This window comes from Cyprinodon variegatus, unplaced genomic scaffold (genome assembly GCF_000732505.1).
Source record: "Cyprinodon variegatus isolate N-32 unplaced genomic scaffold, C_variegatus-1.0 Scaffold1, whole genome shotgun sequence".
Taxonomy (NCBI): domain Eukaryota; kingdom Metazoa; phylum Chordata; class Actinopteri; order Cyprinodontiformes; family Cyprinodontidae; genus Cyprinodon; species Cyprinodon variegatus.
Window position 1 is genome coordinate 3283639 of NW_015150454.1, and position 27424 is coordinate 3311062.

The 27424-nt window shown below is 36.0% G+C and overlaps 1 protein-coding gene across 1 annotated transcript in view; it reads right to left on the minus strand.

The window, feature by feature from the left end:
* The window catches only part of LOC107089680 (zinc finger matrin-type protein 4-like), a 92939-nt gene that overhangs the window by 52281 nt on the left and 13234 nt on the right, over positions 1-27424 (minus strand). Inside the window, exons 2-3 of the mRNA XM_015382631.1 lie at positions 10790-10906; positions 5085-5177 (exon numbers count right to left, since the gene is read on the minus strand). Coding sequence (XP_015238117.1) covers positions 5085-5177; positions 10790-10900 — 204 coding nt within the window. The 5' untranslated portion in view covers positions 10901-10906. The remainder of the gene's footprint in view (positions 1-5084; positions 5178-10789; positions 10907-27424) is intronic.

Here is a 27424-nt window from a genome sequence, read left to right on the forward strand (position 1 = left end):
TGTTCATAATTTCCTTTTAAATCTTTTGTTCAGGCTTAAAGGTCAGGAATTAAATGTAGGTTATCATATTGATTTACATCCACATATGTAAAAATAGCATCAGAAAAAAAGGTTGGGGAAAACCTCAAGGAATGCAGCCAATAGATTGTAAAAGAAAAAATAATAATTGAAAAATCTCTGGTTTAAATGCAGAATTACTGTATAAAGAAAACATTTATTTGGTGACAAGAATTATTGACTGAGAGCAGTGGCTTGGAGTCAACTAGTAACCTAAAAAGCCCTATGTGGTGAAGCTAGGCAATGTAATTTGTCGTGGTTAATGAATGCTTGTAGTTAAGTATAGTTTTGTGATACAAAATTATGGCTTTTTTTCACTTATTCAATGCAATTAACACTCTGTTTCTGTTGCGTACTATAGTGTCCCAAGATTTACTGCAATGTCCTCCAACAACTGTGTCCCCAAAGTTTTTTGTATTATGCTGTCCTGCCATGCAACCATTATGATGGTCTCTTTTTTTTTACCATATGATAATTCCATGTTTTTCTTATAGGGGTCTAAATGTACTACAATATTTTAATAGGTGAAATGTAAGCTCAAGTAAACTGTCTGTTAATGCACAAGAAGTCTGCAGTCTTGTGCAGATTTCTAAGAGAAGTTTCATGATTTCAGATTACTTAGAATTATTCGTCAAAGTATTCTGTTGTCATTAGACAGATTCCCTGATACTGTTGGTGTTTTTTCATATATACATGAAAGTACTTTTCTGGTTTCAAAGGTTTGAATAAAGAAGCCATCTCAGTATCAGAACAGAATGTTTAATATAAATGCCCTTTTAAAGCCGATGGAGATACTGACAGTCATTCATTAATGATAACTGTTACTGTTGTTTGTGTTTTTTTTTAGAAACTCTTGAGAGTAAATGTTTCCTATCCTGTCTTGTTCTTAAAAAGAGAGTTTTCCTTTTCATATCCCTCGCTCCCTCATTTCTCCCCCATAGTCTCTTGTGTGTATACTATCTGCAACATTTCCTTTTCTTTTTATCTTACTGTTCCTTCCTTTTACCAAATAGGTTGCACAATGTTCACCTCACACTTCTCTGATGTATTGTATAGCTCAACCAAAATCTCAAATGAGGGGAATTAAACTGGGCTGGGTTTTTTCCTAACATTTTGTATTTCTTAGTTTTTCTTTATTTAAGGACATAAATTAGAGATTACAACCTGTGGGAACTTGAAGGGTTGCCACATGCTATGGTTCTGTAAAAAAGATCAACAGACACAAATGGCAACCAAACAACTGAGAACCATCTGAAAGAAAAAGACAAAATAAGCCTCATCGAGGGGTTTATTGAAAGCAGGGTAAAAGTTTTTAAACAAATCCATGCATTTGTAAGTGACTGGCAGTTGAGTAATTGCCAGCTCATTATTGCTGCCAGTCTGCTCAACCTCTTTGAAGAAAAAAAACACGTCTGACTCATTGTTTTTTTTTCTATCCTCTGCATTTGCTGAAAGTCATCAACCTTCCTAAATTTTATTTTACTGTTGTTACCTGTCACACTTCTAAGATCCATTGGGGCTCATTTCCATGCCCTGTAATTGTCGTATGCATTTGCTTTGGATTTATGTATGTATGCATGCATGCCTGCTTATCCGTTGTCTGACAGTGACGTCTCTATTGCTGCACTTATTTTTTGTTAGGGTGACTATTTCCTGCTCATGCAACTAACAATAGACTACTAATTAGCAGTGTTTATCTTCTTCTCCTTCTGTTTTGTTTTTCTGAACTCCTCCTTGATTCTCCCAACATTCTAAGCTGACTTGGTGTGGGAAGTCTTGCTGAATTTACACATGCAGGGTAGATTTTTAGAAAGCTACTAAAAAAAATTTTGAAAGGGGTTACAGCACTAGCATAATAATTAAAAAGAGAATAAAACCTGAAGGTAAACTGATATTTTCCACCTTGTGCAAAGGTAGAAAAAGTCACAGACAGAGAGAGCAAATGTTAAAAAAAAAACCTCCTTCACATCTGCTAGCACCTTTACGACCTACTTTCTCTCCATCTTCTCTGTGACAAATACTTTCACAAACACAGAAGCACAGAAAACCTCAAGGCATGGGATTATACTCTGGCTGTTCACGCAGTCTAGAAAACCTTTTCTGTTGTTCCCACTGGACAGCCGCATGTCAATCAGAACAAAAACGGAGAGTAACACAAAAAAATAGGAAGTTGCAGGGCTGAGAATATGTGTGTGAAAGTTCCCGTGGGAGGAGAAAGGTAAAATAGATGAAAGGAGAAACGTTTTTTCTCTCAAACTGACTGCAGAGTATTTTATCTTTGTTCATCTAATATCAGCTTCTGAGCGTTGTCTGATACAATCAAACACAAAGCATAGCTGCAGCACTCACACTGCATTACAGTATGGCAGATGATTGGTATGTGTGCTTGTCTGTTGACCTGTTTATATGCATTCACTGTCCCATATGAGAAGCGAGCCAGGATGGGCTGAGTCACATCTTATTCACTTTGGGAGACAGATGGAGGCACAGGTGTCTTTATTTCTATAGTGTGTTTGAGCCAAGACCTCTTCACTTGATATTTAAGTGCAACCTGGATAATTCTACTTCTTCTTTTTTATTTTTTTTTTTTTTTTTTTTTTAGAAACTACATTATATTAAAAATCTACTACTATTATATTATTGATCCAAAGGTATTGAGTACTTTAACAGTGATGAGACCAAGGGGAGTTCAATTTCAAATAATCTGGTTGTATTCCAATTTTTTTATATTTTTTTTATTTTTAATTTTTTAATTTTTTTTTATGTTTTGGAGAAACCTTTTCAGAAATAACCTATTTACATATCTTTACTTTCAAAAGGGGAGACTATCTAAATGGATATGTTGGATTAGATTTTTTTTTTTTTTTAAGTAGAACCTTCATCTTGTTAAAGTGTTAGATGCTCCCAATTATATTTATTGATAAATAACAATAGTATAATTGAACTTTATTGATCTCACATTGGAGAAAATTTGCCAGTGGGATGCCATTGTGTGGCACCCAGGGAGTAGTGTGGGGTTAAGGGTCTTGCTTGGAGACCCAGAGTGGCAGTCTGTGGGAGTCGGGCTCGAACTAAGAACCTCAGGATTCGGAGCAGTAACCACTAACCATTCAGAGCACTAACCACTAGGTCACCATTCCCTCAAATAAATAAAGTTATGCAAACTTTAATCAACTATAAAAAAGCCTTTTCTGTGCATAAGTAATGTAGTTCTTCATCTCAGACGAGGGGCTTATGATCTTGTCATGTGTTGCATAACTCTTTACTGTCTAACTGCCTGATAGTAGACAACAAAGTGTCTGAAAAAAACTGAAAAGTATTATTTTCACTTAAGCAAAAAATCTAAGAACTCTGAAATAATCGGGTATCAGTCATGGTTTTAAATACCTATTATTGTGTACAGCTTAGAATGTTAGCCTGTCCTTAATTTAAAATGATATTTAGATAGTTTAATGCCTGAATGTAAAAAAATAAAGCCTCGATCATGAAAAGATTGACTGAAGTTATAGACTGTTTACATTTTTTTAACCAAAGTCTTTTAGTTGTGGAAAAGTTTTTTTAATTAAAAAAAGAAAAACATTTAATCCACTCATCATGTTGCTCCAAGCTAAAGGACATGCATAAATATAAATAACTATGAAATCCCTTCACCTATTGTTGAATTGAAATGAATTATCTCTTTTTAATGATTATCTCAATTATTCTAGATCTATTTTTCTAGATTTTATTATTTAATTAATAGTTTCTATTAAGGTAGTTTTTTGGTGCAGTAGCAAGAAAAAATGTAGTATTAGCATGCTGAATCTTAAAATCTATAAACTGGTAATGACTGGTAAATTCCTGATCTCTGCATCTCAAATTCCAGACTACCGGTAATTGTATTTTCATCGTGGTTTAAATCTCTGTGCCCTGTGGGATTTTCAGTGAATATATAATTTTATGTGATAATGAATGTTTGGCTACACACAGAGGAAATAAATTATATAAAACAATCACGCTCAACACAATGATAAACAGTCAGAGACAAACAAAGACATCAGAGAATCTCATTTTAGGGGGCAAGGGGGAGAAATGAAAAACTAGGCCAAGATATCACCAGAGAATGTTATTATTCCTACAAAGGCAATGGTTTTTTTTTAGCAGCAACTTCATAGTACTGTTCTCTTTTTTTGTTTGATGCTAGGTTTGTCTTAATTGGTTTTCCATTGTAAAAGATAACTTTATCTAGCATTATTTATTTATTTATCTATTTTTTTTTTTTGAAGAATGCCTATGAATATGACTGGCCTTCTGCTGTGATTTATTTAGATTTTGGTGTACAATATTTTTATTTCTAATCCCCCGTCTCTTCAAAGCCGACATGGTAAGTATTCTCTGTGTGTATTTCTGTTTCATGCCACATGGGTCAGCCCAAATAAATTGGCACACATTATGAGGGTAGACTCCTTTGTGGGACCCTGAAAGCATTACAATTATTACACATTCAAGCACATGCACCAAAACACATTCTATGCCTTGTGTTAAAAGTGCAACAATTCAGTTAAAATGCAAATGCAACCTCAGCACTTGCTATAATTGCAAAATGTGCAAATCAGGCCATTTCTCAAAATAAAGCACACAGAAGGACTGGGATAATGGAGTGTCCTCTTTAGCAATAGCTAGCAATTATCAAACACAAAACTACTTGGCACCATCTGCCTCTACTACATCTTACAGGACAGATTCAGAAATATTTAAAGCAGAACCATAAATGGCAGAGCAAATAGTTTCCTACACCAGCCAAGGGTGAAAAATGGTACGCTTTGTGTGGGTTTAGGGTCAGTTTTGTTTTTCCTTATCTAGACGTAAAAAAATAAAATAAATATTTTGATAAAGATGCTAAATATAACGCAGACAAGTCAACAAGGAAATCCAACTTAAGCAAGAGAAAAAAATATTTGTGTATTAGTTTAACATTAGAGTGTTAGTCTAGTTAAAAAGAAACAAAGAGAGAAATACATAAAAGATAACATGAAATATGAGCTTACTGGGTTATCTGGCCTCAGTCTTTTAGAAGGTGGTCCTCCATCTTCAGGGTGAAGCATGTAGAACAGACGTACCTTGTTTGCATGTTTTTTACTCTGCAAAAGACAGAAAGCGGGGAAAAAAAGCAATCAACAGCTACAGCTCACAGTCCTTCAGAAGAGTGCTTTTCAGTTTTCAAAGTCAAGACGTAAATCAAACCCAAACTAATCTGCAAAATATGTGCAATGAGTCGATGCAATCAACTGGTTTTCCTTAGGTAGAAAAGTTTGACTCAAATTGACTGTATGATCTGGTTGAATTGTAAAGTGCCTTGAGATGACAGGTTGTGAATTGGGTATATATAGATAAACTAAATTGAATCTATGAAAATGTATATAGACAGTGTTAGAATAAAGGCAACAAACAGATTTAAATGTCTGCTATCTGTGCAAAGCTCTTTAAGAATTAACATACAATATACACTAGCAGCTGAAATTGCAAGAAAGGTGATAAAGGCATAATTCAATGCCTTTACAGAGGTTTAACTTCATTTAATGTTGTAATCCACTGCATTATTATTTGCAACCCAGCAGTGCATTGTTGTTTTTTATTATGTCTTTATCTATAACATGAAATCCTAACAAAAAATCAACAAAACAGTAAACTCTGTGGTTAAAGAAGTTCAGGAGAAGTAATTTGTTTCCAAGACTTTGTAGCCTGTGGTTATGTGATAAATGTTAATGGGAGCACGATTAAAACATTAAGTAAAAGATTAGGGAGTTAGATATTTCTTCACCTTCAAATTAACACTTTATTTTGCTGAGAGAAGTGGGAAAAGAATTTAGGTTTAGCAAGTGATAATTAGGCAAAAAACAATGTGACAAAATAATGCAACCCAACATGAAGGAAAAAAAAAATAATACTTGATAGAACAGAATTAGGGTCAACATGTTAATATAACATTAACTGAACAAGTTTAGAGGTACAGAGTGTGACATTTTTTTTATTTGTCCCTCACTTATTTAGATTTCTCCAAACGGAGTCCATTCTGGTGTTATATTACTTTAAAATACAGGGACTGAAACGACAATCACTGCAGAAATGTTTATACGAAAAGACAGTGAGCTGTCCTTGTAGCTGCTAACTGTCACTTTAATAACAAGCAACGGAAATAACTACACAAACTGCAGGGCTTAGATGTGTAAATGCGAATATGATCAGACATTTCTGGCAAAGTCAGGCTTTCATTTCCTATCTCTTTCTAAAACCTATGATTGTCTCTATTCACTGTGTACTGCTGCTTCTGTCCTATAAAGAGACAAAGAATAAAATGGAGGGGCTCCAAGGAAGATTTCAAGAATGGCAGGCATTTAGCTTGCAAATATAAAACAGTTCAAAGCTGATGGCATACTGTATGTTGAATGGTAAGAAGTGAGGATAAATGTTTATTACAACTGAAACCAACACAAAGAAAACAAGGCAATACTGCACTTGTAGCCCCTCAGCTTATCCTAGATCCTTTGCCCCAGGAGAGAAGTCCCCCTCAGCCTCCTCCTGTTAATACATTTTGTCGGTAAGTATATATGTGTTTTGGAGTGTCTACGAGTGTGCTGTGTGTTCATAGGTTTATATAGTCTAGTTTTTGATGGCTCTGGGATATGGCCAGTAAAATCTGGACCTTAAGTCAGCAGGGCTACCCTCCAATGACCCTCAGTGCTTATGCTACTCTAATGGACTATGCATGTCTCTACTCTATTTTCTCTGTGTTGGTGTGGCAAGTCAAGTCAGTGGAGATAGATGAGGGGACATCTTAAAAGGAAAAAGGCATGTTGTTTTAAATTGTGTTTGTATTCTCTGTTGAAGCTTTAAAACAAATCTATGAAGTTTTTCATTTTTTCATTAAGAAGACCATTTGCTTAAGCCTAATGTTTGTTTATACTTTTTAACAAAAAGGTAACTATGCACTTCCAAGGAAAGAGATTCTTTTCATTTAACATTTTTTTTGGAAGTTGTCTCTTTACTTGAAATTAGTTAAATAAATGCTATACTGTATAAATGCTACTTTTAATAAAATGCAAATGCCGTTTTATCACAGTCTGTTTATCTTTAAAATAAGAGCCATCTGGAAAGACACGTTATTTTAGATTACTGTTTTGAGTAAAAAAATAAAAAAAACCTAGACAGACTGCTACAGTTTTAGGGCAATGCATATGATACCGCATGTTGTTGGCTTTTCTCAGCTATGAATCGCTCAGCCATGATTTGTGTGTGGTGTAATGCAGGTCCATGAAACAGAAACTTGGTCATAAGCTGCATTTTGACTGTTGGTGTGCTTTTTTGCACAGAATTTGAGGTGTGGTTAGGGAATATAAGAAAGAAGTAGTGACCTTTGCAGAGGAGTCTCAGAGAAAGACCTGGACATTTGATAAGTGTGTTATTCTCAGAGTAACTCAGCTACAAGTGAATGATTGTTGCCAAAGAGGGCAAGCCTCCTTCAAAAGGGGCTGAAAAGCTTATGAGGATAAGATGGAAGTGCTTGGTTTCATTCGCTGTCACAGAAATTGTACTTTTACTGCTCTTGTACTTTTACTGCACTTCAGTTTCACAAGAGTCATTATTTAACGTGCCAAAATGTCTGTTTAGTGCACATTTTCATTATAGAAAAATTAATTAAAAAAAGGATAAAAAATCAATCTACTATGTAAAACAAATATCAAAAGCACCAGGGTGGAATGTCAGAGGCCTTGTGTACAAAAGGCTACAAATACTCACAACAATGGCATACACCTTTTTCTAATTAAAACATTGTATCAAATAAACTCATAAATAACATCAAATGGAGAAGCTATGCTGCAAATCTAATGATAATGTTAAACTTTATAAGTGGCTATGCTTATAAAGTTTAAGATTATCAATAGTTTTGCAACATAGCTCATCTAGCATAATTTCTTGTTTATTAAACTGACTTTTTTAATTTAGTTTATTTTGTTGCTGAAATTAATATTCTAAAGCAGAGGTCTTTAACCCTGGTCAGCAGGATCCACTGTCCTGTATTTTTAAAGTTGCTGTGTTTAGCTATTGCGTCCTCCACAGGCCTAGTTCATTGGTCGATTATCTTGTAGTGGTGCGCCATGGCCCCCTGAAATTTGAAGACTACTTTGTATGCGGCTGACAAATTGTGGCTTTCTTTTACCAAGATCTTGTGTATCCTTTGTAGCATAGAGTATCCTGTGATTCATTAGGAGTCCAAGCAAGCAAACCGCTCCATGCTCAGAGGGAAAAGGGAAATGGCTAAGAACAGTGGTGAATATTGTAACTGCAGTTTAATATAATACAAATATGTGAATAGCTTTGTCTTAAATTAATGAAATAAGTTCTTGAAATGGTTAATGCGTCCTATATGTCGGTGATAATGTTTGGTTTATTGAAAGGTTTTATCTGTCCCTATAAAAATGGATTCTCTCCATTCTCTCCAGTGAGGGGACAATAAGTCTGATGATTGCTGTGCTGCAATGACTACTGCTGCTCAGAACAGTATAATTCTGCATCCATTCTTTCCCTGCTTTGTGAGTAAACTATCACGGTTGCCAGGCGGCAAAGCATACGCTAAGTAAGGGGGAGTGAGAGCTGCCAAAGGCTGGACCTGTTTGAATCTATAGCCAAACTCTTCTGACCTCCTTACTTTCACAGCCTTCGGAAGATGCAGCCGCCAAAATCCAACACAACCAAAGCTGATGTGTAAGAGCAGAAAAACCTAAGACATGTAAAATAGTGGGTCCTGAGCGAAAGGTGTAACCCCTCATTCACACAGACTCCTTAAACTATGCATCCTCTGTTCCGTCAAAAATAAAAGCTTTTCTAGTAAGTGTGTTAATTCCTATCCACTCCGTTGCACTGTACCATGATGCACAGCTCCTTTTGATATTAGATATTGACAAATTTTGCTCCATCATCCGTCCCAAATAAACTCAGTCCACATATGATGGATGATGGAGCAAAATTTGTCAATATCTAATATCAAAAGGAGCCACGCAGAAAGTCAGGCACGGATGTGGAATTTCTTTCCTATTCAAAAAAGTGTTCTTACTGCTTACTCCACAAAAGGTGAATGGATGGGAGCTAGGAACAGGAAATAGGAGGGGAATTTTGCCGCTCAAAACAGGTGTTAAGTTACTCTTCGGTTGTGACTGTTTTAGGCAGAAAATCTAAGTTAGTTTTATTAGCCGGAGATGTTACAATGAATATTTTCAACTTAGAGCCATAAGATTCTTATTTTGAAGTAAGCTGATTGGGTCATATAATAAAAAACATTGCTTCATAAACTTCTGTTTCCACTACATTGCAAAACTATTTAATCTGGACTCTTTGATAAGCTTCAGTTCAAATATCAAAACGCTTAAAAAAAAAAAAAAAACGGGGTTAGGTGAACAGCATCTTGAAATTTCCCAAATCTTTATTCCATTATTGACAACAGAACATAATTTTAGTGCATTTTGGGGATTTGGATGGACAGATTTGGACAGCGACTGCAGCAATACAGTATTCAACCAGTCAAATGTGAACTGGAATATTTTCAATTCACTGTAGACCTTTTAAAAGGCAGAGTTATTGGGTTTCCTTTCTGTTCTATGAGCTAGATAACTTGACATCATTAATGAAGCCATAAAATTCCCTCTCTGCTTAGAAATCATGATAAATAATGTACAGGCAGCAGTGCATGCAGCAGTACAATGATCAAAAGTGTAGAGGCAGTCTACCTCCTAATAGCAAAAATGATATTAATGTTTTGGAGTGGCCAAGTCAAAATTTGGATTGCATTTTATTGAATGTTGTAGCATGATATACAGGAAGAGCAGACCAAAATTTTTCTACAGTAATGTAAAAATCCTATTGCAGCGATTGCAAATGCTTAATGGAATGAGCCAGAAGGGTTTGAAAGAAAAATTATCTAAAAAAGCTTTGTTTGGAAATGATCAATTAACTGCTTTACATTAAAAAATTTTTAAAATCAAAAGCTTTGAAAAGTGACATAATTGAAAGAATTTTTTTCATCGGCTGACCTCCACAGAGTTATTTTGTAAAGACTGCCTCTGACAAGATGGTGTGACTCATCTTGTCTAGTTGTCTGCTTTATCTCAAGGCTGCATGTTTTTGTCAGACTGTAAGAATCAGCGACAGAAATAGATTGCTGTCAAGTCAAAGTGGCAAACAAACGTGTGCATACACATGCACACACACACTGTCATTGTTCTTGCCCAAGTCTCTTAAAAAGGGCCCTTGTTACCATTAGCCTGCTTGTAATTCCTCTCCTGCCATATAATCAACGATGACCTCAAAGCAACACACACAGTAACACACCGATAAACACACAGATGCATCAGCATATAGATTCAGGTCACTTAATTTAAATGCCGATTGTTTAATGGCCTTTAATTATAATAGTAATAGAAAGTCTGCTAAATAGGAGACCACATTATGCCAAAGTGAGCATGTTTGTTTGGGTGCAAGTAACCAGCATTACCATACTTCTTTAAGCCTATGTATAATGGATGAGCAGAGTGTTGAATGGCACAAACACAAATTGGTACAAATAAAGCAGATGCAAAATGTACAATACATTGCAGGAATTGGAACTGAGATCAATAATCGTGGCAACACTTTTTGTTTCAGTGCATCCTAAGTTTAATTCCTTAGAAAGATAAGTCTGAAACCTAAGAGACAAACTCACCTCATAGTGAGCTGTGCGCTGGGACTCAGAGATGAGCTGAGCATTACAGATGTTGCAGTAGCTCTCTGTGAATAAACCTCCATCCACCACACCCACAGACTTCATCTTCATCAAAACCTGCATAAAAATACAAAAACAGCAAAACAATGTGAATAAAACTGAGCCAATTAACATCCATCCATCAAATGTCAGAAAATCCTACAATGTTGCATGTAAACAACTCATATACTAAAGAATGACTAATTAATCATGAGAGCTCAGCCCTAAATATGCTTACCCACTATAATTTTTTAATTTTGTTTTACTGACCTCAAAATATCAGTTCCTTTTAGTGCACTTCAGTCTGTGCCCAATTATCCGAGATTAGATTTGGACTTTAAAAAATAATTCTATAAAATAATATTGCACGATTTTTGGGCCAAGTTCTTAGTACTTAATTAACTACCAAATTATTTCAAGAATTTGGCTCATATGTAGGGCTTATTATGCTTACATATGCTTGATTAAATAAATGTAGGTATAATGATTCATTAAATTTTAACTGAGGATTAGAATGCATGACAACAAATAAATTATTACTTCAGATATAATGAAGTGATGCAAATGCAGTATAATGCAGAGGTTTGGCCTATTCGTTGTATTACATTAGAACTATTTTCCTCATACACTCAATGGTTTAGGTAAGGTTTATGTTGAACATAAACATTCATTTTTATACAGAAATTACTGTTGGTCTTACTTATATATTCATAACAATGGATGTAGAACAAATATGTGTTTTGTTTGAAGCAGAACTCTTTACTGTTTCTGTAGTATAAACTCAGAACGCTTTTTTTTGCTCTGTAAAAACATCAAATATTAGTAATCAGTTTGAAATGTGTTGCCATGGGACAGATGCACTGTGTTGTTATTCTATTTCCACATTTCCACACAGAAATCGGATGTGTTTTACTCCAGATGCCTCCAGCCGCTGCCTAAAGCAACAACTGGAGGTGTATGCTAGATTCTGCAAGTTGAAAAGTAGGGATACGAATATACATGATATTGCCAGCAGTTTTGGGTTCCAAATAAAATTCCTTAAATGAAGGTGTTCAAAAATCTTCCATTAAGATTAGAGTAGAAAATTCGGCACCATACTACTTCTTCAAGCTTTCGTGAAAGACTGAGTCACCTTTAGTAGGTCATTGAAATTTAATGTTGTATTTTGGTATGATGCCATCTGGGTGTACTCCCCTGTCTGGGAGTCCAATAAATGTGCAATTCTAAAATGTACACTATTTTAAAAAATGTAAATATACTATCTTTGGACCCGCGTTTGAAGGAACAGTTCCGGGATGGTTCCTTTCCCTTGTAACATAACATAACCATATAACAGTGCACAAATGTTGGTAAATACATGAATGAGCAAACATGGAGTGGAAGAAATTGAATAACATGCAAAGGGCCCTGAACTCTTAATAGAAAAAAATTTGTTAAAAATCAGTATTTGACTTAAAAATGCACTTTTGGAGGAACTATTGGTTATACCCTTATACACTTTGCAGACAGCCTTTCCAGAAGAGTTGAAGCTGTTATAGACAGCAAGGTTGGGCCAATGTCATACTAAAAACCTAATTATAAGACTGGTATGTAACTCAAGTTCAGATGCGAAAATGAAAATGTGGCATAATACTTTTGGCAGTATAGTATATTAATATATTAATAATACCTGGTTTTGTTTTTTTGTGCAATAAGAAGGTTCTCTCAGTAAAAGATTTGAGGCAGGAACCTGGAACCACTGCTGGACTGGCAATCAGGGATAGCAGGCAATTGCCCGGTTGGCTGATAGTGATTTGGAGCCGTTGGGCTTTTTTTTCTCTCTCTCCTCTATTACGCTCTCTATGCTCACTGTGTCAAAAACCTGGTAGGGATGATTGATGCTGGGCTGCACCAATCACGGCAGGCGAAGGCCAACATAATACCCTCTCATGCCACAGCTGTCAATCAATCAATGAAGACAGAGAGTGGAGAAAATATTGGAAAGAGCTAAGACACAAATAGATGGTACTGAAAAAATATGAATTAGAGACAAGTCCTTCAAGCAGATGCTGCTAAATATGCAAAATGAACTCAGATGTTTTCTGGTGGTTATGGTAGAGAAGCAAATGCAGGTGGGGGGGAGGGTGGCAGGTGGAGAAGAGAACTGTTCCATTTCTGGAGAAATCTTAACTTCACTAAAAAAGTGATAAAGTACAGTTTACCTAGGTCAGGTAATCACAGTACCTTTTTTGGTTAGTTTATTTTCTTTGTGCATGGTAATTCACAGTCAGTAGTTACATTTAGGCCATTTAAGAATTTTGCTTTTATTAACTAGTAACTTAATTTTATTCATTCAGGTGGTTCATTTCTGTCTTTATTGGTTAGATTTAAATATTCCAGTGTTTATCAATAAATATATGTGCACTATGCTGTACTTTTCACTCAGAAACAGCTAAACCTCCACAGTGCAAAAGTGTTTAGCTAAAAACAAATTATGCAGCTTAGATTCAATTCAATTCAGTTTATTTATATAGCACCAATTCACAACACATGCAATTTCAAGGCACTTTACAGTTCACCAGATCAGCCAGTAAAATTGATTCAAAGTTTCTATCTTAGGAAAAAAAAGGTTGATTGCATTGACTCACTGACTCGAAGGTTATTCCTCACACTAAGCATGCTTGTAGCAACAGTGGAGAGGAAAAAGTCACTTTTAACAGAAAAAAAAAACTCCAGCAGAACCAGGCTCAGTGTGAGCGACCATCTGCCGAGGCCGACTGGGGTTCAGGGAGACAGAAGCAGAGGTACAAAAGGCAACTGTAAAACGCGGCTCCGTCCAGGAAACACACAGCCAGGCAGACAAGCTCCAACCCAGCTCCCATGTCAGAGGATGAAGAGAGCACATCCAACCAGTCATAGTCAGAGAAACAGGACTACGCTGAAAAACAGGCCGATCTGGAACATCTATAAACAAAGGTGTTTATGGCAGCAGCACAGCTGATATTTCTAAGTGTTTAGCAGCATAACTATAGCTCAAGATAACATGAGCCACTCTACCTATACAGTAAGCTTTATCAAAAAGGAAAGTTTTAAGCCTACCCTTAAAAGTAGACAGGATGTCTCACAGACTACTGGTAGTTGGTTCCACAGGAGAGGAGACTGATAACTAAAAGATCTGCCTTCTATTCTACTTTTAGAAATTCTAGGAACCACAAGTAAACCTGCAGATTTAGAGCGAAGTGCTCTGTTAGGAACTTATGAAACAATTATATCTTAGATGGAGCTTGGGCATTTAAGGCTTTATATGTGAGAAGGGGGATTTTAAATTATATTCTGGATTTAACAGGAAGCCTAAGAAGATAAGCCAGGATAGGACAGATATGATCTCTCTTATTAATTTTCATCAGAACTCTGGCTGCAGCATTTTGGATCGGCTGAAGGCTTTTAAATACAGGTTGTGGACTTCCTGGGAGTAAAGAATTACAATAGTGCATCCTTGAAGTAACAAATGCATGGACTAGTTTCTCAGCATCACCCCTGGACAGGATATTTCAAAATTTTGCAATATTGCACAAATGAAAGAAAGAAATTCTAGAACCCTCTTTGATATGGGATTTAAATGACAGGTCCTGATCAAAAATAACACCAAGATTTTCTACTTTATTTTCTGAAATCAGTTGAATCCAATCCAGATGAAGTGACTGACTAAACATTTTTTTTTTTTCAAAGACTCTGGCCCAAAGCCTATAACCTCTGCTTTACCTGCAGTCAGGAGCAGAAAGTTAAGAGTCATCCAGGTTTTTATGTCTTGAAGACATGTCTGTAATCTATGTAATGGGTTAGCTTCATCTGGATTTATAGACAGATATAGCTGGGTATCATCAGCATAACAGTGGAAATTAATCCCATGCTGTCTAATAATTTTACTGATTGGGAGCAAATATATATAGTAAAGAGAAATGGTCCTAGCACTGATCCCTGTGGTACTCCACAGGTAACCCTTGAGCATGAGTAAGATTTGTCATTAATGTGAACAAACTAAAATTGATCAGATAGACAAGATTTGAACCAGTCTAGTGCTGTTTCTTTAATTCCTACAAAATATTCAAGTCTTTCTAAAAGAATATTATGATCAACTGTATCAAATGAAGCACTGAGATATAACAGGACAAGTACAGATGCAAGTCCATTACCTGAGGCCATGAGAATATTATTAGCAACTTTCACCAGAGCTGTTTCAGTGCTATGATGAGCTCTAAAGCCAGACTGAAACTCTTCAAAAAGTTCATTATGGTGTAAGTGATCGCACACTTGTTTGGCAACTACTTCTCAAGAATTTTAGATAAGAAAGGAAGACTGGATATAGGTCTATAATTGAGCAAGTCATCAGTGTCAAGAAAAAGTTTCTTAAGTACAGGTTTAATTACAGCAACCTTAAAACCCTTCGGTATATATCCCTGTAATAGAGTTAGATTAATCACATCTAAAATGAGGGACAAGATCAAGAATCACACAAAATTATTACTGCTAATAGAAGGTGGGATGGACGGTTCAACAAAGCTATGGCTCTGGGTGAGTTTGGAAACTGTATCAAAAAGATATCTAGGATTATTCTTATTCTCCTCTATTAATGAGGAAAAAATATGTTGCTCTTGCTTTACAATTATATTATGTATAATATAATACACTTCTGTCCTTAAATCACTGTAATTATTACACACTGTATCTTTAAATATGAGCATAGATCATTTGAGCAACATTGTTTAAATGATATACCAGGGGAAAAAAGTATCTTAAGTGTCTTAAAACTTTTAAAATCAAAACAATAAAAAGACCTGAAATACACGCTATTGCCCCAAAGCCTTAACAAGTAGGCAGCAGCGCTTTTGGTTTTAACTTGCGTGGCTTTAAAAAAATACCCTATTAATAACGCACTCTTGAATCTTTTGTTCAATTTTCTTCATAAGTGTCCCCTTAAGATGCCGCTCTGGCTGGACTGAGGTGAGTTATGAGTCTTCAGGGAATGATTCTGAAACATAAACTGTTCGGCAGCATGAGATCCATTCACCAGAGAAGCCACAACAAAGAGGGGTTTACAAAGGAAGGCCTGAAATACTTAGGTCCTGAGGAGGTCAGCTTTCACTTTGTAAAAAAGATTTTTGGAATTGGAGGGTGTGAAGAATCACATTCGTTTGGCAAACTAAGAGTTTTAACAGGAATTAGTTTTCTGTATCCCAGGTCTGGCATGTAATTACAGTGCACTGATAATTTTGCTTTGCTTTCTTATATGCACAGTTACTGTAAGCACATGCATTGCACTGCATTGGTAATTAGCCGTGTCTACTGATCTTGTCTGTTTAGTCCACCTTGGACCTTTCAATCACCAAAAGACATGGTGTAAAAATTCATCCTTCATTATCTGATTGAACCTAACAGTGCCAAATATATCTAATTGAATATTAAAAAAAGAAACATGTTTTATCTAAAGAATGAGACTATTCCCTTAGGGTGTGCTCTGGATATTAAACATGCTTGAAAGGTTTGGTTTCATGTCTAAAAGGCCAAAGATGAAGAACTGAAAACATGTTTTGTCTTGAGAAACATTATTACCTCCATGATAACTTGCCCTATGTGGCATGATAGATGAGAAATATTTTGAGAAATGATACACTGATACAAGTTTGCCTCAAAATATCCCGTGTGCCTAAATGTTGAAATGATAAGAAGACCTTGCAATGCCCGCTGATATCAGCCTGAAGGAAGCGACTGTAGCTTTTAGTCCTCGGGCTAATTAAAAGTGAGGTTGAGGTAGGACATATCTCTATCTTTTTAATATCTCTATTACCTTTGATTATAAGACAGAAGATAAGAGATGTAGACTAATTAGTAGAGCCAATCTGTTGGGGAGATTAATGGAATGGTATGCTCAACGAAGCGAAAAAATGGTGACAGGAAAATAATGAATAAGATAAAAAGAAAAGCACGATGGAGAGGAAAGGAAGAGAATGAAGTCGGTACATACGTTTGATCCATTGATTCATTTTAACCTTCTTTAGGCTATAGGAAGAAATAATGTTAGTATAAGAAATAATTAAAGTAATGTGGATGAGCAATGGGAACTCACTTTAGTTCTGTTCATTTAATTGTTTTGTTGTTTTAGTGAATGTTAAGAAAGGTTTAAATACCCTTTAAAGAAAGGTTTTAATTCAAACTTTATTACAATTGTCCTATGTGACTTTGGTCTAACAGTACCAAATGTGATTGAATTTATTGACATTAAGGGTTTTACAATGTCTTGTGGTGCTTAATGATAAAACATTACCATGTGACAATATTTGTTGTCATGATAAGCTCCAGTTGCTGTCAGCATCTAACCTTGGCTGATGAAATATATCTAAGGCACTGGATCTCAAACCTGATCAGGAATCACAGAGTTTCTGTTGAGTTCCTAACCACACACCCAACAACAGGATTCTAAAGCACTTATTGACAGACATTTTGAATAGAAAAAGCTTCTTGGATGAGAAGCGAAAAGTCATCAAACTTGGAAAATAAAGTCCTGTGTTTTTTTATTTCTTTTATTTTTTTTTTTACTTTTTTGGAATTCAAATAAATGTTTAAAGAAACGTATGTGGACATATGACCTAAATCTCTCATTTAGCACAAACATCGTACAATCTATTTGCACACTGACTGTGCAAAGGCATTTAATTCATACTTTTGCAGTTCATTTGTAACACAGCTGCGTTTGATCCTGCAGATGGTGGCAGTGACTGGTCTAGGATGCGCTTATTGCGCAGCTGCTTTGAGCTCCAGAGTGAATGCATGCCGGGTCATTCTGGCATCAATGCAGAAGAGACCTTTGAGCTCTAACTGTCATTTTTCGTGGTAGAATTTAGTTATCTAGTAACTCTGGCAGTTGAGAGGACCGCGGCAACCAGCAGAGCTCCAAGGGTAACGTCAGCCATGTCTAATCCTAGCACGTCTGCAGCAGCCCTCTGCAGCATTCAGTGAATGTCTCAGACAAGGAAAGGTGGAAGTGAAGAAACTAGAGGAACGATCATGGGAGGAAAAAACACTGCATGGGATGTACTGGCGAAAGATAACTGAACTGCCTTATGTGACCAAATCCAAACCAATGACTAGGGCTGAATGACAACAGAGAAGCACTGATCATAATAGCACAGGAGCAGGCCTTGAGCAATAGAGGTCCAGATCTACCATACCAGACAGGATCCTAGGTACACACTGTGTAAAGAGGTTCCAGAAACAACCCAGCATCTCACAGCAAGGTGTAAGATACCAGTAGGAAAGAAATACATAGACACATCATAACAGAGTGCCAAATAAAAAATGGAGGCCCCAAATAAAAAATGTAGGTAGCGGAGAATTTTAGAGCTAAGATTGTTTGGGAGATTCAGACACAGAGACAGAAGTGGAGTGTCCAACGTAAGCCAGCAGCTTGGTTGGAGAAGGCTTCCCTACCTGTGGCAGCCAGTACAGTTCATATAGTAGGACAGCTAAAGTGTCACCAAGCCCTCTTTGCTAAAAGGAAAGTGCATCTTGAAATGAAATAGCTAGCAAATTACTTTTTGTAAATGTTAATCCTCGTGATTTATGTTGCCTCTTTTTTGCATAATTAAATTTATAAGAGCCAAAAATTCTAAATACTAAAGCACACTGAAAGGGGCAGTGAGAGCCTAAAAAAAGGAAAAAAAAAAAAAAAACCGGTATCTGTGATCTATGGTATCTGCAATTAAATTTACTACTTCTAAATAAGTAAACTTTTTTTTTTATTTTATTTCATGCTTCACAGACAAGAAAGGGTCACAAAGTCCTTTTACAGTAAGTAACCAAAAATACAATAAAATTACAAATATATTAAGCATCCAACTGGAACTAGGAGAAAATCGATAAAACAATTCAGAGCTGATGCTATAAACTCTATCTTATAGCTTTTTTCTATAAAGATCAGCCCTTCTTACTTTCTTCTTTTAATCTAGATATTTCTGAAAAAGAGCTGTTATTATAACACCCATAACTGTATAATACCCTGATTCTGTAATACATTTTTTAAACTTTAAACATTTAATACATGAAAGCATATGTAATAATAGATTAGTAATAAGCCAGTATGAAATTCTGATATGAAAATCTTTAGAAATCTTTTGAAAAATATCCCAGTTTCACCGTATCAGGGTATTCGATATATCATGCAGGTCTTGCTAAGAATAGCAAGATCTTTGTTTCTGTTTATAGTGCAGATAGCCATAGACGAGACAGTGTCTGATTCTGAAAGTGCATTTTGGACAGCCTGTAGGGCTTGCCTGAGGTCAACAGCTCCTAAAGGTGGGACAACTAAAGTAACATGAGGAAGCTTTTCTCTTCGGGGAGGGTTGTTGCTTTCCCCCTGCTTTTCTGAAGCAATTTACAAAATTGAAAGATGTCTGTGCTCCATGCTTTCAACTCTAATGCAGTAAGAGGCAAGACTGAAGCACTCAAGCAGGAGTCAGGGCTTTATTTCAGCCTCATGCTCCACATCTTCTTAATCCCATCAAATCCAAACAGATAATCTAGTTCTCAGGAAGATTCAGGGTTACCCTACACCAAGTTTAAAAGGTCGTATTTTTATCCACAGCCCGAATTAATAAAACGCCTTAAGATTGGAAATATTAGATTACCTTTTTTAAAAAGACAATGCATACATTTTTTAAAAATTTATTTATTTACAATAGGAACTTTGTTGGCATTTTTAATGAGCTGAAGGAATTTTGTATTTAGGGAAAACTATCAAAAAAAGCACAGTTTCCAACCTAGTTACAAGTACAACAGATCAAAATGAATATTAATGGTACCCCAAGGTTCAATCTATTGGGGAGATCCAATGCAAATATTCTATGAAATAGTGCTTGAATATGGTACACTCGCTTCAAAAAGAGGTGCTTCTTTACTGGTTTTAGGGTTACACTTTTAAGTAATTACAGGCCACTGTGGAAGGTCCACAGTGCCCAACTGCAGCTCCAGAGCCACAGGTTGAAGACCCCTTCTCTAGACAGAGAAGAAACATACTGTAGTACAATTGCAGGGCACTCTTAGGAAGAAGTTTGAAGAACATACACTTAGGAAGAACATGAGAGTTTTCAGTGTTGTTAAATACAAATTATGTTCAATATTCTGACACCTTTTTTTTTGTGGGAACTGAAAGGAAAAGCAAAGAGATCCCAGTGAACCCAAGGGGGACGTCTAGGGGGCACCGGAAAAAGATGCCAGCGAACTCAGCTGACTGCTTTCAATATGGCGGAGAAGCGGCTATACTCTGAGCCCCTCCTGAATGACCGAGTTCCTTAACCTATCTCTAAAGAGGAGTCCTGCCACCCTGTGGAGAAAGCTAATTTCAGTTGCTTCTATCCAGGAGCTTGTTGTTTCGGACTTGATCCAGATTTTAGAGCCATAGTTGGAGGTAGGAACATAGACAGACCAGTAAATAGGGAGCTTTGCCTTTTGCTCAACTCTCTCTTTGCCATGACAGACTGGTGCAGCTTCTGCATTGCAGCAGCAGCCGCACTGATCTGTCTACCGATCTCCAGCTTCATTCTGCCCTTACTCGTGAACAATACCTAAAGTTACTTAAATTCAAACCCCTCCACTTGAGGCAGAGACTCTCCTCCAACATGAAGGGGACAGGCCACCTTTTATCTGGTTGAGAACCATTGGCCTTGAACTTGGAGGAGCTGATTCTCATCCCTGTTCACACTCGGCTGCGAACTGCCCCATTGCATACTGCAAGTCTCGTCAGTAGGGAGCTATTAAAACCACGTTATCTGCAAAAAATCCGCCCCTCTCTTCACCCGAGTGTCCAAGACATATGGCCGAAGGTTAGAAGATAGGACTATAAAGTCTATCGTTTACCTCCGGACTATGGTGTCCTTGTGTCAGGCGCACTAACAGACATACTTATGCTTGACATTGGTGTTCGATATGGACAATCAATGACTTGCACAGAAGTCCTTTAATAAAAACACCTAATTTCAGAGCTGGGGGTCCTTTCCTTCCGATCATGCCCCTCCAGGAGTCACTATCATTTCCCACATGGGTGATGAGGTCCCCCAGTAGAGTGATAGAATACCTAGGAGGGGTAGTATCCAACACCCCTCCCAGGGAGGCAAAGAAGGCCTGGTACTACGTACTTTCATTTGTCTCAATCACAATATTTGTTGAAAAATAATAAAACATTAGATGTTGGGCAAAATAGCTCAGCCCTACCTGTCGCCAAGATCCTCTTTGTCTTAGTATCATCCAGGCAATTAAACCTTCTCCACTACATTAAGGTAGTGGTTCGAGGAGAGGTACTTTTTTACTTTTTGAGAAATTTCTTTGATGATAACTTTTGTAATTTTTGATCAGCCTACAAAACATCTCAGGATAGAAGGAAAACAAAGACAAAAAAAATAACAAGAAGATCTTTGGAAAAACAAAACATTTTGGAGAAACTAATAATTTGCTCTGTAAATGTGAGAATAGGTTGGAATGTGACAGTGTACTAAGAGTAACTAAATAAGCCTTTGGCATCTGGTGGTTTAATGATGGGATGCAGGACATCAAACTGATAAGCAGAACAAAACAGGTCTCTGTAAAACAACTGTAACAATTTGCAAGCATTATAATCACAAAGTATTCACAAAAGGAGAGAGAATACTAATACATGGAAGATAGTATAACTCCACTAAAACTAGCAAAAATTACTCACTATAAAAAATGTAGGAGATCCTTAAATCTCAGAATGAGAAAAAGATTGCTTTTGAAGTTACCATAGAGTATTCAACATAGATGTCACCTTTACGCAGAAAATAAAATTCCTTACCCAATGGTTGACTAAAATGTATGCTGAACTCTATTAAGCGTTCTCTTGTTAAATAAACTCAACAGCCTGTGTAATGTCATTTTCCATACCATGGAACGTCTAATCTCAGCTGGATATTTCAGAAACACTATCTCTATTTTTATTGCATTATAATTTCTTTTATTATTCACAAGAACAACTTTTTCCTAAACAGAATATAACCTGTGTTTAAACAGTATAACTGAATAAACAGTGTTTTGATGAAAACACTGGCCGGAATTTCACCCCACTTTTTACAGGATGAATTCAGAAAGGAGAATGACAAACGAACACCAGTTTGTTGCCACAGCAGGATTTTATTGAGCTCATTGCTTCTTGCCTTAGTTTAATTTATGCATAATAAGAAAGGAAACAAGACTCCTGAAAACCAGACTTGGACTTCTTCTCTTTCACTTTCATTACTTCCATCTATTTAACTTGAACTAGATAACTATTCTGGTTTGACGGTCAAACTGTGCATTCAGATGAAGAAACACTGACACCAGCATGTGAGACAGTGACCTGTTTAATTAGTCACAGGCAGAAATAACAGGAGTTGGGGTTAATAATATGGAACATTCTCCAGCAATGGGCCCTGCGTTGAGTATCTTTGGTGTTCCATGCTACATTGTCATTTTTTCACTCTTGTAATATAATTCTTTTGAATGCTGTCTTCCCTTTGTCTACCATCCTAACTAAGATTAACAGACTCATCCGCTCTTATTGGCACCCCCAGTAGAGAGGTATAAAAATACCATAAAATAAATCCAGTTTATCCATCCATCCATCCATCCATCCATCCATCCATCCATCCATCCATCCATCCATCCATCCATCCATCCATCCATCCATCCATCCATCCTGTCACGCTAAGCCCAAGTGGGGTCACAAGGGGTGTTGGTTTCTCTTTTTGTTTTTGCAAAATCATTCATCTATAGGAAACCCAGCGTTTATGATGATGACCTTTTTTTCAGATTTCCTCTCAAGGTTACCAGATTTTCCAGCTTTTATTGTCATTACACTGTCACAAGTACAGAACAACGAAATTAACTCTCTGTATTTAACCCATCCCCTTGGGGAGGAGAGGGCGCTCACAGTGCGCGGCCCCCGGAGAACAGCGGGGGGAAAAGACACGCGCACAGAAACACAGAGGCACACTCTGCACAGCAAAACCCCAAAAACACTGCGCCCACACCCCCTCTTTTTTTTTTTAAACCTATGCATGCATGTGGAGAATATGCAAACTCTATGCAGAAAGACCTCGGGCCGTGAATCGGACCCGAAACCTTACTGCTGCGAGACAACATTGCTACAAACTGCTCCACCGTGCAGCCCATATTCCAAATTGTGAACCACAAATACATAAATAAATTAAATGAAACACAACCTTCAATACCTTAAAGATTTGGAACCTGTTTGTTACAGATATTATTTTTCCGTCAACTTTAACTTTCATTTTGAGTAGATTAAAAAGGAAATTGAAACCACTTGCTTTGATGGTTGATTTTGACATGTTGGTTGCTTCCGTGTACCAAAACATTTAGGAGGGAATGTTATTGTCTTTTAAACCATTGGACATAATTTTATAGCAATTTTAAAGCAAGTCTGAAAATAGAACAAAAGCGATCCGAATTCCATTGTTTTTTTTCGTCAACATATTTATCTTTGTCCATTGTAAATTATTAACATAAAAAATGGAATATTTAACAGCGCTTGTACCTTAGAGGATGCCGTACTTCTGGCTGAGGACTTCACCCATTGATTTCAAGAGGCAGATATGTTTTGTGTTTTTTTTTCAAGTGGTCATCAGAAAGATACAATAAAGTTGGACAAGATCTCCTTATTCATTTCATCTCCCAGCTTTGGTCCTAATAATCAATATTAGGAATGCCTAAATTATGTTTTCCTCTTAAATATTGTGTTTTAGGCCTACAAATTGCAAAAATTCTTTAATTGTTACTGTATTGTTTTTTTTGTTTTTTTAACTGATTTTTACATATTTGTTTGTACAAAGTCCCCATAAAAAACATCACTGTTCATATTATTTTAAACATTTTATATTAATGTCAGTCCAGTCTTTTTAAAAACAGTCTTTCAATGATATTAAAGTTTCAACATTGGCTGTGCCACTGCAGCACACTCATTTCTTCATTTTCAGCCATTCTGTTTCATATTTTCTGCTGTTATTTTAGAACGTCATATTGTTGTTGATCATTAATCAAACAACACCATGCTTGACAGCTGGTAAAAGGTGTTTGTGCTGATATACTGTGTTAGACTATCTCCAACATCATTTCATTCTGCCAGCCCTCCCAAACAAACCATAATTGTTCAGTCTTTTAAAAAAATACCATCATGAAGTAAATAATTGAGGCCTATTGTGGGAGATGGAATTCCTGTTCTCTTTATTTTTTTTTTTTCTGCGTTATTTTTTAACAATGTGCTGTTTCCTCAATAACATTTCACAGTGTGGAATGATTACTGTTTGTACTTAAATTGTTTGGGCGCCAACACCTTAAATACCTTTGATTGGAAGAAACAATTCTTTCTTAAGGCCATCCATGTAATAGTTAATTCTTTTATTGTGACATTCAAGAGAGAATGAGATTGCATTGGGCTTTTTTTTCTTTTCTTTTTTTTTTTTTTAATACTGTAGTGCTGAGCATGATTAAGTTAAATGCACATTTTAATTACTAAAGATGTTTACATTAACATTTTTGTAAGCACATTTTACAATATCACATTAGAAGAGTATGATGGAAAAGCAATATTTGGGTCAAAGTACTACAAAAAAAGTTTTTTTTTCCCGCATATTTGAGATGGTTTTTGACTTTTTCAAAAAGGTGTTAATGTCCTAATTGGATGATGGAAACACTTGCCAAATAAGTTCTCACACTGCCAATGTTTAGCTCACATGACTGATCACATGTTTCTGCTGCCAGCAGCATTACAATTGAACTTTCCTTTCGACATCTCCTCACTAACATCATTAATACTAGCTTAACAAGCATTCTTTTTCCAATACTGATCTGCAGTCGGCAATAGTTTGTGACCTCTACTTTCTTTTTATCACAATCAAGCATAGGCATAATTTGCTCCAAATCAAATGGACCAGTCTAATTTTTAAGCTTTGGAGTTATGGAGCAACATAGTTAGTTGATGATAAAGCCATTTTTTGTATAAGTTTATTTCATAAATTACTCTAATTTATAGTAGGTTTACAATGTTTCCTTTCATAGCTTTATCACAGTGACATCCTTTTACAGTAGCTGCTAAAATAAGCTTAAGGTGGTCTGGTTTTAATTGACTAAGACACTCTCAAGTCACAAACCCCCAATCTACCAGTCCCAAAACAAGTCTGGTTAATTCAGTCCAACAGGTTTGAATAGACCCTGGATCCTGCCTATTTCTAAACTCTTTCAAGTGTGTACATTGCTGTGGTTTAACGCAGAAAATGAATTTGATCATTCATTCCTCTTAGTTTGGACAACTTCATACTGATAAATTAAATTAGTGACACATTGTCACACTAGGCTTTTCATTAGACTCCATACATATCCCTCCTCATCAACTTCTTTTATCTTTCAGTAAGTAAGATATGGCCCCTAGGCCAGATATAATTCATGAGGAATTATTTAGGCTAGACTTACCTACTCTTGTGGGGGAAAGAACATTACTTCTCCCTACTTTAATATGCACATTACAACTGAGGCTATATTATAAAATTTGTTACATAAAAGTGTTTTGAAAAGGTCTCTTGCTGAACAAGCTGTTCTCTATATCGAGAAGATTAACATATAAAACTTAACAGTTTACAGACTGGATTTTATCCGGACATGTTCATGCAAACTTTAGTACATAACATTTTTTTCTATTCAGCTGGGAGTCAAAACCTGAATCCACAGTATCAACAGAACAGCAGTAACAATTTCATTAAAATAAATAAACTATCTTCTTTAATAGGACAACTAAGGCTACTAGGGCACTCTGGTAGTTTTAAATCTGAAAATCTCTCTCTGCAGACCATTAGCTGTTAATGTTATCAATAAAAGATCTATGGCCTCAGGACACTATATTTACTTAAAAGGTTAAAGACTATTACTTCAAGGAAAAAAAATGCTTCTTAAGTTTAACTGAGCAGATCTCCAACTCAGTGTGTCTATCAGTAGGAGACTTCTAGGCAAAAAGAGTTAATGGTGGGAAACAAAAGACAACCTAAAGTTTTAATGGGGGGATGGGGCTTGTGTGTTACTTCAACATATGGACTATTGCTATGCTGGAAAGCAACATAACTGTGGGGGTCTGTCTGTTCCATTAGCAACTAATTGCATTTTTTATTCAAGCTATTTTTTCCCCAGATGTTTCTATTCTGTTTCTGTGACTTTACAAGTTGTGTTATTTCTTTTTTCATTCAAGTTGAAAAACACTACTTAATTATGTTGTTGCACTCAAGACCTAGAATAATCAAGATGTGAAACTGTAATCAATTATCTTAATTATATCAGAAAATTGCAAATGACTATCACACCACTAAAAAAGCAAAAGGTTAGTCTTACATATGGCCACAAAACCATTACTTTACTTTCCTCATTCTTTTTGTTCCAATGCCAAAGGTCCAAATACTTTCATTGAGTTTCTGTTGGTCGAAATTTCTTAGTTTTACTTTAAGTAGCAGCTGCTGCTACACTGTAAGAGGATACATTCGATCACCAACCAGCAGAGATGGCAAAAGTACTCACTTTCCGTACTTGAGTAAAAGTACAGATACTTGTGTTAAAAAATACTCTGGTAAAAGTGGAAGTACTGATTAAACTTCTTTACTCAAGTAAAAGTAACAAAGTGCAGGCTTGTAAATTTACTTAAAGTATAAAAGTAAAAGTAGAAACCACTTTTTTCATGCCGTTGCCTACATTTTAAACGGATGTCTGCCAATAGGACTAGATCTCCGTTGTGTTCATTTTCAATCATCTCGTCGTCCATACTACTATGCTAACGCCACCGCCACCAAGCTGCAATGATTTGCCGCGAATGAATACCGCCGAATCTGTCGATTCATCTTGTAGTGGTGCGTCAAATGCAATGTAGATTCCCATCCAATTAGATTGAATTTGGTATTGATGACGTGAAAAATAATAACGGTAACTCCATTGAAATGATTCAAAACTAAAGTAACAAGCCAATTTTTTAAAATGTAAGGAGTAGAAAGTACAGATATTTGTGTAAAAATGTAAGGAGTAGAAGTAAAAAGTCACCATAAAAATAAGTAGTAAAGTAAAGTAAAAATATCAGAAAAATCTACTTGAGTACAGTAACGAAGTATTTGTACTTCGTTACTTCCCATCTCTGCCAACCAGGGATGTTTGTAAATACTGGCTATTAAGGGCATAAAAAAATCCCTTAATTTTAGCTGAAGCTTTATAATAATGATATCTGGATTTGAATAATTTTGGAAATAAAATAAACATATATTTAGCATCAATGTTAAAATTTTCCGGAAAGAAAGAAATAAAAAATAAAAGCAATTCCTTACATTTTTTGGTTTAACACTCATTTATTAACCTACCAAACTTTGCATCGTCTTGCATCGTACCTTAGATTTTAACAACTTTAGTAAATTCATAACTTTAACAACAGTAACTAGAAATTTAGCCTAAGGTTATGTACTTTTCAAGGCTAAGGTAGTTATTGCAAGAAGTTAACATTAACTGATTGGGCATATATGTCGACCTGTACACACC